This window comes from Hippocampus guttulatus, chromosome 11 (genome assembly GCF_054856545.1).
Source record: "Hippocampus guttulatus isolate MCC_2025c chromosome 11, RoL_Hgut_1.0, whole genome shotgun sequence".
In the NCBI taxonomy this organism is placed as follows: Eukaryota; Metazoa; Chordata; class Actinopteri; order Syngnathiformes; family Syngnathidae; genus Hippocampus; species Hippocampus guttulatus.
In genome coordinates this window covers 13218290-13231591 of record NC_141271.1, presented here as the reverse complement: position 1 = coordinate 13231591, position 13302 = coordinate 13218290, and the positions used below count along the sequence as shown (strand labels likewise).

The following is a 13302-nucleotide window of genomic DNA, read 5'->3' as shown; positions in this document are numbered from 1 at the left end:
TATCAGTACAAATATTTTTTATTTAAGTGATTTTTTTTTTAAACAAATGTAACTCGGACACAGCTCGTGTGACTTTGTGTTCAGTAGTACAAAAGAGGCTTCATAACAAATGCATAACACACACATACAGTACACACACACAATTTGAGAATAAATGTTTAGGTCAAGACAAAGTATGTACAGTCATCAACATTATAAAACACTAAACTTCATCGGTGACAACAGTACGTAACAGTGAGTTGCCAATTTCAAATTTTAAAATGCACATTTTCCCCTCACAAGTGAATATCGTTTGACATGTGCAGGTTGTAAAAATGGTCAATAGGTGGCAGCGGTGAGACACCCATGCTGACGACTCGTGATCCAAACATTGCACGACTGAATTAAAGCACTAACGCTTACTGTAAAAAAAGATAAAATAAAATAAAAACAACAAAAAACGTTACCTTTGTTTTTTAGAAATGTTCCCTGTAATCGCTGACTATTCATATATAATATGTTCAGTCTCATGCTGCTAAGAAGTGCTGTAATACTTTTAGATATAAAAAATGTCATTGGAAAAAAAACAGCATAGTAAATACTCAGATATGAAACATCGACTGTGGTGATTCCAGTGTTTGATGATGTCATATACAAATTCACAATGGTTTTACTGCACAAAAAAAAAAAAATCCAAGCAGTGCACAGTTTTAATATAAAAAGTATGCACGGAATAATGCACATTCACATATAAATACTGTACAGACTGTTTAACAACAGCTACATCATTCAAAACTAGCAGTCTTCTTTTTGTTATTTTTCCAGCTATGTGTTTGGCAAATGTCTCCCATAAAAACACATTTTTTCATCCTAAAAAGTCACCCATTCATCCACATGCAAAAAGTCTTTTAGTAGTGCATACAGGATATCAAGATAGAAAATCCATGGATCTTCCTGTCAGATTATGTCAGCAAAAGATGAAAAAAACAAAAAGCCTTCTTGAGAAGGTAAATGCAGTAATTGTAAGAGTCCTGTAGGTCCAGAGGAACAAACGGCCGTTACACTGAAGTTTCCGACTGGAGCAGAAGCACAAACTTGTGCGATTTTGGGTCGACGTACTCCTCACTCACTCGGATGTATGGGATGCTCTTGATGGTGACGGCGACATTGAAGTCGAGGCACCTGAGCACAAAGTCGCTGCCGTCCTTGACCCCGCTCGTGACCGATGCCTCGCTCACCAGTGTCCACTGGTCGGCCATCCAGCGCTCGGGACCGTACTGCAGAGTGGGGCCAGGGGATAGGTACGTCTCCAGGAAGGCCTGGTAATATGAAACCAAACAAAACATACACTTTATGTCATGTGTTGAAACTATGGCGTCAATATGTGACTATTACGGGACATTTTTGGGGGTTTTGAGCAGGTTGTAGTGGTTATAGAGCGGCCAGCGTGAGGGGGATGCTCTCACAATGGAGCTGACGTCGCATCCGTCTGTCACTGATTGATGGGCGGCCTGGACACCATAATGTTGTGCCCCACCTTGGCCCTATCTATTGCATTGAATTGGAGCTACTGTGTTTGATTCCAAACCAATAGAACCAACTTTACCTTGGGACTCATGTTATTGATGAGACAGAAGGCCAGGTGCTTCTGGATGCTCTCCATGCTGTGACACTGCTGCCTCCTGGTGGTGCGGAGGTATTTCTGCAGGGCACGGGCCATCGAGGGGAAAATGGCCAGAGCCGCTTCCCGCACATCCATGATGTCTGAAGGCGTGGCGCGCTCGTCCTCCTTCTTCATGCGCCGCACGTGAGTAAAAGCCTCCTCCACCGCCACCACCAACCTGACCAAGGAAGTCAATACTGGGATTACAGTAGTCTCTAGAAATACAAGTTTAATTTGTTCTGGAACTGAGGAAAATAGCACTCTATAACGTTGTTATTTATGAGAAACAGAGTAATTATGTCATTATAATAAATGCGAAGAATAAAATAACGCGTGCATCATGCGTGAATTCTTCAATTCATTGTGTTGCTCATTCTGGTGTGCTCGCCTTTGCCAGTAGGGGGGAGTGCAGTAGCACAGAAACAAATATCACCACGACTCTTTGTGATTCAGTAAAATGCAGACATATTCGTCATTTTTTGCGGAGGATAAAGAATGTATGGCTGTGGGTATTGTAGTGTCTGTCTATGGGTGTTGCCATACTGTTTGTGTTCAAATATCCATTGCTTAAAGCGGGAATGGGCCACTGGCCCAATGGGAGGGGTAAAACTGCAAACTATTTTTTTCTAAGGTCTCCCTTTATTTTTCTCCGATGGTGGGTGGGAGAGGAATTTATAAAAAGCAAGTTCACTGCATTTCATGACAATGCCGTCTTTGGCTTACCTTGCTTTCCGTTTGCGTACTCGTCTCTCGTAGTCGGCCTCCTCGTAGTACAGCTCATTATGGGCGCTGTCTTTGCGTTTGGCGGCGGCTGCGATCATGGCCTGGGACTGGTTTCCATTCGCAGGCTGCGCCCCCGCCGCGCTCCCTGGAGCTGCACTCAAAAAGAAGAGCGAGGACAAGGGCTGAATTGATGATATCACCTTGAGCCCGAGGAAGTGAGCGCTCGCAGATTAATGGACTGCGGCTCCGTGTGGAGAACAAAGGATGGAGTGGAAGGAGAAATGTCGACCTTCCACACTGATACATTCAAAAAAAGCTTACGTCAGCAATTTGAAAACATTCATTTAGGATTTGATAACCTTGTCCAAGATGAAGATAAGACAAGTCTACACTGTACATTTTCTGGTCCAACATTTTTTCTGTCACTGAAAACCAGACGAAGAATCAACTGAAATTATAATGATAAAGAGACACGGTGGTGCACTTCATCCAACATGTGACTTGACGGCTTTGCATGACATGAGCTCATGCAGTGGAGCTGTGGAACTCATCATTTGAAGGGTGAGAAGTACACGAGCATGTTTGGGGGGTTGGGGAGCGTGTTAGAACTGGGGTAAAACCTGAAGTTTCAGATCTAAATCATTAAGCTGATTTGCATGTGTGTGAAAGCACAATGGTGCAGGTGAGAAAGAGGGTAACGGCTCAAAAAAAACAAAGAAAGGAAAAAAAGGGGGAAGAGAGAGAAGCTGAAGTGGGAGTATGTGAGGAATGAACGCTTCTCTGATGAATTATTTAAGGTTTCAAATCCTGCCACCCCCCTCGAGGCCTTTCTGTTGAAAGCGGAGGGGCGGGGGGGACGCCGCTCTTGGATGCGAGTATGCATTTGGGAGGGGTGATAGCCAACGGTTCTCTCTTAACTAGAGGTGGTGATACATATTAGTGCCAGACCGAGACAGATTTATGTCAAGGCGGATGCAGATTCCAATTTTAGGAGGAATACAATTCAGAGAAGAAGAGGACAAGGAGAGCGCAACTAAAAACTGTAATTGCATTTAAAAGGTTGCAGTTGATGGTGGACAGGCGATTAGGACTTTGGCCTCACTTCTGAGGTCCAGTTAGCAATGGTATTGTTGTGACAGTCGCAGCCTTGGAAAAAAACTCGGCTGTGATCCGACCTGAGAGTGTCTGCTGCGTGATGTAACCCGCGAGAGCCAACCAAAGCAAATCAAATGTACGAATTCTTTATTATGGATGAGCTGTGCCTACCGTCGACATTGTAGACTTTTAATCCGGCCAGGTGCTTGGCGGCACGGTGCTTGGAGGCCGAGAGGAGCGCCGGGTTGTGGAGCGGGAAATCTCGGTAGTAATACTCCAAGACCGTGAGAGCTGCGTTCTGAATACTGCGGGATGTAAAAGAGACACGGCGGCTGGTGATTGACACCAGAAAACATAACGACCTCTGGCAATGCTCCCTGCTGTGTTTGAATGCTTCGAATGTCCTTGAACTCACCTCTGAATCATTTCATGAATCATGAGAGACCATCACCTTTAGTTCTTGAAGAAAAAAACGACCATGTAAATATAGTAAGGCGTTTTTAGCCGAAAAAAACCCGACCATGTTTCGTCATTTTTTAGCCGAAAGAAACGACCATGATTAATAAAAAAACACAACTCTACTGCTCTATGTGGTGCTTTGGGTCAGCGGTAGATTGATGGAGTGTCACACCAGAGGGACCATGTATACTAAGGCATTTTTTAACAAAAAAAAACGACCATGTATAGTAAGGCGTTTTTAGCCGAAAAAACGACCATGTATAGGAAGGCGTTTTTAGCCGGAAAAAAACGACCATGTATAGTAAGGCGTTTTTGAGCAAAAAAAACGACCATGTATAGCAAGGCCTTTTTGGACGAAAAAACCCGACATGTATAGTAAGGCATTTTTAGCCGAAAAAAATGACCATGTAAAGGAAGGCGTTTTTTAACGAAAAAAACGACCTTGTATAGTAAGGCGTTTTTAGCCGAAAAAAACGACCATGTATAGTAAGGCGTTTTTAGCCGAAAAAAACCCGACCATGTAGTAAGGCGTTTTTAGCCGAAAAAAATGTCCATGTATAGTCAGGCGTTTTTAGCCAAAAAAAAACGACCATGTATAGTAAGGCGTTTTTAGCCCAAAAAAACCCGACCATGTATAGTAAGGCGTTTTTAGCCGAAAAAAGCCGACCATGTAGTAAGGCGTTTTTAGCCGAAAAAAACGACCATGTATAGTAAGGCGTTTTTGGACGAAATTTTTAGCTGAAAAAAAAACGACCATGTATAGTAAGGCCTTTTTGGACGAAAAAAACCGACCATGTATAGAAAGGCATTTTGGAACAAAATTTTTAGCCGAATAAAACGACCATGTATAGTGAGGCGTTTTCAGCCGAAAAAAACCGACCATGTATAGTAAGGCGTTTTTAGCCCAAAAAAAATGACCAATGTAAAGTAAGGCGTTTTTGGACGAAATTTTTAGCTGAAAAAAAAACGACCATGTATAGTAAGGCCTTTAGAGCCGAAAAAAACGACCATGTATAGTAGGGCGTTTTTGGACGAAATTTTTAGCCGAAAAAAAACGACCATGTATAGTTAGGTGTTTTTGACCGAAAAAAAGGCCATGTATAATAAGGCGTTTTTAGACGAAAACCCCCCCCGACCATGTATAGTAAGGCGTTTTTCCCCGAAAAAAAAAACGACCATCATATAGTAAGGGGTTTTTGGAAGAAATTTTTAGCTGAAAAAAACGACCATGTATAGTAAGGCGTTTTTAGCCGGAAAAAAAACCGACCATGTATAGTAAGGCGTTTTTAGCCGAAAAAAAACTGACCATGCATAGTAAGGCATATTTAGCCGAAAAAAATGACCATGTAAAGTAAGGCGTTTTTTTAACGAAAAAACCGACCATGTATAGTAAGGCGTTTTTGAACAAAATTTTTAGCCGAAAAAAACGACCATGTATAGTAAGGCGTTTTTAGCCGAAAAAAAACGACCATGTATAGTAAGGCGTTTTTAGCCGAAAAAAATGACCATGCAAAGTAAGGCGTTTTTTTAACGAAAAAACCGACCATGTATAGTAAGGCGTTTTTGAACAAAATTTTTAGCCGAAAAAAACGACCATGTATAGTAAGGCGTTTTTAGCCGAAAAAAAACGACCATGTATAGTAAGGCGTTTTTAGCCGAAAAAAATGACCATGTAAAGTAAGGCGTTTTTTTAACGAAAAAACCGACCATGTATAGTAAGGCGTTTTTAGCCGAAAAAAACGACCATGTATAGTAAGGCATTTTTAGCCGAAAAAAACGACCATGTATAGTAAGGCGTTTTTGGACGAAATTTTTAGCTGAAAAAAAACGACCATGTATAGTAAGGCATTTTTGGACAACATTTTTAGCCGAAAAAATGACCATGTATAGTTAGGCGTTTTTGACTGAAAAAAAAGGCCATGTATAGTAAGGCGTTTTTAGACGAAAAAAAAAAAACGACCATGTATAGTAAGGCGTTTTTCCCCGAAAAAAACGACCATGCATAGTAAGGCGTTTTTAGCCGAAAAAAACCACCATGTATAGTAAGGCGTTTTTAGCCGAAAAAAACAACCATGTATAGTAAGGCCTTTTTGGACTAAATTTTTAGCTGAAAAAAACGACCATATATAGTAAGGCGTTTTTAGCCGAAAAAAAACGACCATGTATAGTAAGGCGTTTTTAGCCGAAAAAAATGACCATGTAAAGTAAGGCGTTTTTTAACGAAAAAAAACGACCATGTATAGTAAGGCGTTTTTAGCCGAAAAAAATGACCATGTAAAGTAAGGCGTTTTTTTAACGAAAAAACCGACCATGTATAGTAAGGCGTTTTTAGCCGAAAAAAACGACCATGTATAGTAAGGCATTTTTAGCCGAAAATTTTAGCTGAAAAAAAACGATCATGTATAGTAAGGCCTTTTTAGCCGAAAAAAACGACCATGTATAGTAAGGCGTTTTTGGACGAAATTTTTGGACAACATTTTTAGCCGAAAAAATGACCATGTATAGTTAGGCGTTTTTGACTGAAAAAAAAGGCCATGTATAGTAAGGCGTTTTTAGCCGAAAAAAATGACCATGTAAAATAAGGCGTTTTTTAACGAAAAAAAACGACCATGTATAGTAAGGCGTTTTTATCCGAAAAAAACGACCATGTATAGTAAGCCGTTTTTAGCCGGAAAAAAAACGACCATGTATAGTAAGGCGTTTTTAGCCGAAAAAAAATGTCCATGTATAGTAAGGCGTTTTTGACCGAAAAAACGACCATGTATAGTAAGGCCTTTTTGGACGAAAAAAACCCAACATGTATAGTAAGGCATTTTTAGCCGAAAAAAATTACCATGTAAAGTAAGGCGTTTTTTAACGAAATAAACGACCTTGTATAGTAAGGCGTTTTTGACCGAAAAAAAAAACGACCATGTATAGTAAGGCGTTTTTAGCCAAAAAAAACGACCATGTTTTGTAAGGCGTTCTTGGACGAAATTTTTAGCTGAAAAAAAAACGACCATGTATAGTAAGGCGTTTTTAGCCGAAAAAAATGACCATGTAAAGTAAGGCGTTTTTTTAACGAAAAAACCGACCATGTATAGTAAGGCGTTTTTAGCCGAAAAAAACGACCATGTATAGTAAGGCATTTTTAGCCGAAAAAAACGACCATGTATAGTAAGGCGTTTTTGGACGAAAATTTTAGCTGAAAAAAAACGACCATGTATAGTAAGGCCTTTTTAGCCGAAAAAAACGACCATGTATAGTAAGGCATTTTTGGACAACATTTTTAGCCGAAAAAATGACCATGTATAGTTAGGCGTTTTTGACTGAAAAAAAAGGCCATGTATAGTAAGGCGTTTTTAGACGAAAAAAAAAAAACGACCATGTATAGTAAGGCCTTTTTGGACTAAATTTTTAGCTGAAAAAAACGACCATATATAGTAAGGCGTTTTTAGCCGAAAAAAAAGACCATGTATAGTAAGGCGTTTTTAGCCGAAAAAAATGACCATGTAAAGTAAGGCGTTTTTTAACGAAAAAAAACGACCATGTATAGTAAGGCGTTTTTATCCGAAAAAAACGACCATGTATAGTAAGCCGTTTTTAGCCGGAAAAAAACCGACCATGTATAGTAAGGCGTTTTTAGCCGAAAAAAAATGTCCATGTATAGTAAGGCGTTTTTGACCGAAAAAACGACCATGTATAGTAAGGCCTTTTTGGACGAAAAAACCCCGACATGTATAGTAAGGCATTTTTAGCCGAAAAAAATTACCATGTAAAGTAAGGCGTTTTTTAACGAAATAAACGACCTTGTATAGTAAGGCGTTTTTGACCGAAAAAAACCCGACCATGTATAGTAAGGCGTTTTTAACCAAAAAAAACGACCATGTTTTGTAAGGCGTTTTTGGACGAAATTTTTAGCTGAAAAAAAACGACCATGTATAGTAAGGCCTTTTTGGACGAAAAAAAATGACCATGTATAGTAAGGCATTTTTGGACGAAAAAAACCGACATGTATAGTAAGGGATTTTTAGCCGAAAAAAATGACCATTTAAAGTAAGGCGTTTTTAGCCGAAAAAAACGACCATGTATAGTAAGGCGTTTTTAGCCGGAAAAAAAACGACCATGTAGTAAGGCGTTTTTAGCCGAAAAAAATGTCCATGTATAGTCTGGCGTTTTTGACCGAAAAAAAACGACCATGTATCATAAGGCGTTTTTAGCCGAAAAAAAATGACCATGTAAAGTAAGGCGTTTTTTAACGAAAAAACCGACCATGTATAGTAAGGCATTTTTAGCCGAAAAAAACAACCATGTATAGTAAGGCGTTTTTGGACGAATATTTTAGCTGAAAAAAACTACCATGTATAGTAAGGCCTTTTTAGCTGAAAAAAACGACCATGTATAGTAAGGCGTTTTTGGACGAAATTTTTAGCTGAAAAAAAACGACCATGTATAGTAAGGCATTTTTGGACAACATTTTTAGCTGAAAAAAACGACCATGTATAGTAAGGCGTTTTTAGATAAAAAAAATGACCATGTAAAGTAAGGCGTTTTTTAACAAAAAAAACGACCTTGTATAGTTAGGCGTTTTTAGACGAAAAAAACGACCATGTATAGTAAGGCGTTGTTAGCCGACAAAAAACGACCATGTACAGTAAGGCGTTTTTAGCCGAAAAAAAATGACCATGTAAAGTAAGGCGTTTTTGGACGAAATTTTTAGCTGAAAAAAAACGACCATGTATAGTAAGGCCTTTAGAGCCGAAAAAAACGACCATGTATAGTAAGGCATTTTTGGACGAAATTTTTAGCCGAAAAAAACGACCATGTATAGTTAGGTGTTTTTGACCGAAAAAAAGGCCATGTATAGTAAGGCGTTTTTAGACGAAAAAAAAAAAAACGACCATGTATAGTAAGGCGTTTTCCCCCGAAAAAAAACGACCATGTATAGTAAGGGGTTTTTGGAAGAAATTTTTAGCTGAAAAAAACGACCATGTATAGTAAGGCGTTTTTAGCCAAAAAAACCCCGACCATGTATAGTAAGGCGTTTTTAGCCGAAAAAATAACTGACCATGCATAGTAAGGCGTATTTAGCCGAAAAAAATGACCATGTAAAGTAAGGCGTTTTTTTAACAAAAAAAACCGACCATGTATAGTAAGGCGTTTTTGAACAAAACTTTTAGCCGAAAAAAACGACCATGTATAGTAAGGCGTTTTTCGCCGAAAAAAAACGACCATATAGTAAGGGGTTTTTGGAAGAAATTTAGCCGAAAAAAACGACCATGATTAATAAAAAAACACAACTCTACTGCTCTATGTGGTGCTTTGGGTCAGTGGTAGATTGATGGAGTGCCACACCAGAGGTTGAGTGTTTGATCCCTGCTTGTTGCAAACAATGTCTACTCTTTAACCACCATATACAACTTTTTGGAGGAAAAACACAAAACAACCCAATGGTTCATTGTGGTGGGTTAGCTCAGTGGTAGAACGCTGAAGTCTCAAGTCAAGCAGTTGGTGTTCGATTCTCTGTGTTTGCAACAAGGTCACATTTTTCTGACCACCATTTGCAGCTTTATTGAAGAAAACACAAAACAAACAAGAAGCAATGTGGTGGTGTGGCTCAGTGGTAGAGAAACCATTTCCCAAACTAGCAGTTGGGTGTTCAATCCCCAGAGGTTGCAACCATATCCCTTCTTTCTTTGACCAACATGATAAGTAAGGCTTATTGAAGTCGTTTTTTGTATCGTAAGGTGTTTTTCGCCGAAAAAAACGACATAGTATAGTAAGGCGTTTTTAGTCCGAAAAAAACGACAGAGTATAGTAAGGCGTTTTTAGCCCGAAAAAAAATTCATGGTATAGTAAGGCGTTGTTAGCCCGAAAACAAAACGACATAGTATAGTAAGGCGTTTTTAGGCAGAAAAAAACGACATAGTATAGTAAGGCGTTTTTAGCCCGAAAAAAACGACAAAGTATAGTAAGGCGTTTTTAAGCCAAAAAAAAAACGACATAGTGGAGTAAGGCGTTTTTAAGCCGAAAAAAAATGACAGTATAGTAAGGCGTTTTTAGCCCGAAAAAAACGACATAGTATAGTAAGGCGTTTTTAGGCCGAAAGAAACGACATAGTATAGTAAGGCGTTTTTAAGCCGAAAAAAACTTCATGGTATAGTAAGGCGTTTTCAGCCCGAAAAAAAACGACAGATTAGTAAGGTGTTTTTAGCCCGAAAAAATGACAAAGTATAGTAAGGCGTTTTTAGCTTAAAAAAACGACATAGTATAGTAAGGCGTTTTTAGGCCGAAAAAAACGACCATGTATAGTAAGGCATTTTTAGCCGAAAAAAACGACCATGTATAGTAAGGCGTTTTTGGACGAAAATTTTAGCTGAAAAAAAACGACCATGTATAGTAAGGCCTTTTTAGCCGAAAAAAACGACCATGTATAGTAAGGCGTTTTTGGACGAAATTTTTAGCTGAAAAAAACGACCATGTATAGTAAGGCATTTTTGGACAACATTTTTAGCCGAAAAAATGACCATGTATAGTTAGGCGTTTTTGACTGAAAAAAAAGGCCATGTATAGTAAGGCGTTTTTAGACGAAAAAAAAAAAAACGACCATGTATAGTAAGGTGTTTTTCCCCGAAAAAAACGACCATGCGTTTTTAGCCGAAAAAAACCACCATGTATAGTAAGGCGTTTTTAGCCGAAAAAAACAACCATGTATAGTAAGGCCTTTTTGGACTAAATTTTTAGCTGAAAAAAACGACCATATATAGTAAGGCGTTTTTAGCCGAAAAAAAAAGACCATGTATAGTAAGGCGTTTTTAGCCGAAAAAAATGACCATGTAAAGTAAGGCGTTTTTTAACGAAAAAAAACGACCATGTATAGTAAGGCGTTTTTATCCGAAAAAAACGACCATGTATAGTAAGCCGTTTTTAGCCGGAAAAAAACCGACCATGTATAGTAAGGCGTTTTTAGCCGAAAAAAAATGTCCATGTATAGTAAGGCGTTTTTGACCGAAAAAACGACCATGTATAGTAAGGCCTTTTTGGACGAAAAACCCCCGACATGTATAGTAAGGCATTTTTAGCCGAAAAAAATTACCATGTAAAGTAAGGCGTTTTTAAACGAAATAAACGACCATGTATAGTAAGGCGTTTTTGACCGAAAAAAAACCGACCATGTATAGTAAGGCGTTTTTAGCCCAAAAAAACGACCATGTTTTGTAAGGCGTTTTTGGACGAAATTTTTAGCTGAAAAAAAACGACCATGTATAGTAAGGCCTTTTTGGACGAAAAAAAATGACCATGTATAGTAAGGCATTTTTGGACGAAAAAACCCGACATGTATAGTAAGGGATTTTTAGCCGAAAAAAATGACCATTTAAAGTAAGGCGTTTTTAGCCGAAAAAAACGACCATGTATAGTAAGGCGTTTTTAGCCGGAAAAAAAACGACCATGTATAGTAAGGCGTTTTTAGCCGAAAAAAAAACGACCATGTAGTAAGGCGTTTTTAGCCGAAAAAAATGTCCATGTATAGTCTGGCGTTTTTGACCGAAAAAAAACGACCATGTATCATAAGGCGTTTTTAGCCGAAAAAAATGACCATGTAAAGTAAGGCGTTTTTTAACGAAAAAACCGACCATGTATAGTAAGGCATTTTTAGCCGAAAAAAACAACCATGTATAGTAAGGCGTTTTTGGACGAATATTTTAGCTGAAAAAAACTACCATGTATAGTAAGGCCTTTTTAGCTGAAAAAAACAACCATGTATAGTAAGGCGTTTTTGGACGAAATTTTTAGCTGAAAAAAACGACCATGTATAGTAAGGCATTTTTGGACAACATTTTTAGCTGAAAAAAACGACCATGTATAGTAAGGCGTTTTTAGACAAAAAAAATGACCATGTAAAGTAAGGCGTTTTTTAACAAAAAAAACGACCTTGTATAGTTAGGCGTTTTTAGACGAAAAAAACGACCATGTATAGTAAGGCGTTGTTAGCCGACAAAAAACGACCATGTACAGTAAGGCGTTTTTAGCCGAAAAAAAATGACCATGTAAAGTAAGGCGTTTTTGGACGAAATTTTTAGCTGAAAAAAAACGACCATGTATAGTAAGGCCTTTAGAGCCGAAAAAAACGACCATGTATAGTAAGGCGTTTTTGGACGAATTTTTTAGCCGAAAAAAACGACCATGTATAGTTAGGTGTTTTTGACCGAAAAAAAGGCCATGTATAGTAAGGCGTTTTTAGACGAAAAAAAAAAAACGACCATGTATAGTAAGGCGTTTTTCCCCGAAAAAAAACGACCATGTATAGTAAGGGGTTTTTGGAAGAAATTTTTAGCTGAAAAAAACGACCATGTATAGTAAGGCGTTTTTAGCCAAAAAAACCCCGACCATGTATAGTAAGGCGTTTTTAGCCGAAAAAATAACTGACCATGCATAGTAAGGCGTATTTAGCCGAAAAAAATGACCATGTAAAGTAAGGCGTTTTTTTAACGAAAAAAACCGACCATGTATAGTAAGGCGTTTTTGAACAAAATTTTTAGCCGAAAAAAACGACCATGTATACTAAGGCGTTTTTCGCCGAAAAAAAACGACCATATAGTAAGGGGTTTTTGGAAGAAATTTAGCCGAAAAAAACGACCATGATTAATAAAAAAACACAACTCTACTGCTCTATGTGGTGCTTTGGGTCAGTGGTAGATTGATGGAGTGCCACACCAGAGGTTGAGTGTTTGATCCCTGCTTGTTGCAAACAATGTCTACTCTTTAACCACCATATACAACTTTTTGGAGGAAAAACACAAAACAACCCAATGGTTCATTGTGGTGGGTTAGCTCAGTGGTAGAACGCTGAAGTCTCAAGTCAAGCAGTTGGTGTTCGATTCTCTGTGTTTGCAACAAGGTCACATTTTTCTGACCACCATTTGCAGCTTTATTGAAGAAAACACAAAACAAACAAGAAGCAATGTGGTGGTGTGGCTCAGTGGTAGAGAAACCATTTCCCAAACTAGCAGTTGGGTGTTCAATCCCCAGAGGTTGCAACCATATCCCTTCTTTCTTTGACCAACATGATAAGTAAGGCTTATTGAAGTCGTTTTTTGTATCGTAAGGTGTTTTTCGCCGAAAAAAACCACCATGTATAGTAAGGCGTTTTTAGGCCGAAAAAAACGACATAGTATAGTAAGGCGTTTTTAGCCCGAAAAAAACTTCATGGTATAGTAAGGCGTTGTTAGCCCGAAAACAAAACGACATAGTATAGTAAGGCGTTTTTAGGCAGAAAAAAACGACATAGTATAGTAAGGCGTTTTTAGGCCGAAAAAAACGACATAGTATAGTAAGGCGTTTTTAGGCCGAAAAAAACGACATAGTATAGTAAGGCGTTTTTAGCCCGAAAAAAACGACAAAGT

General features: G+C 38.5%; 1 protein-coding gene across 1 annotated transcript in view; it reads right to left on the bottom strand.

Moving 5' to 3' along the window:
• The window catches only part of LOC147198142 (vang-like protein 1), a 32929-nt gene continuing 19627 nt past the window's right edge, over positions 1 to 13302 (bottom strand). Inside the window, exons 6-9 of the mRNA XM_086124313.1 lie at positions 3632 to 3765; positions 2366 to 2516; positions 1586 to 1820; positions 1 to 1298 (exon numbers count right to left, since the gene is read on the bottom strand). Coding sequence (XP_085980439.1) covers positions 1038 to 1298; positions 1586 to 1820; positions 2366 to 2516; positions 3632 to 3765 — 781 coding nt within the window. The 3' untranslated portion in view covers positions 1 to 1037. The remainder of the gene's footprint in view (positions 1299 to 1585; positions 1821 to 2365; positions 2517 to 3631; positions 3766 to 13302) is intronic.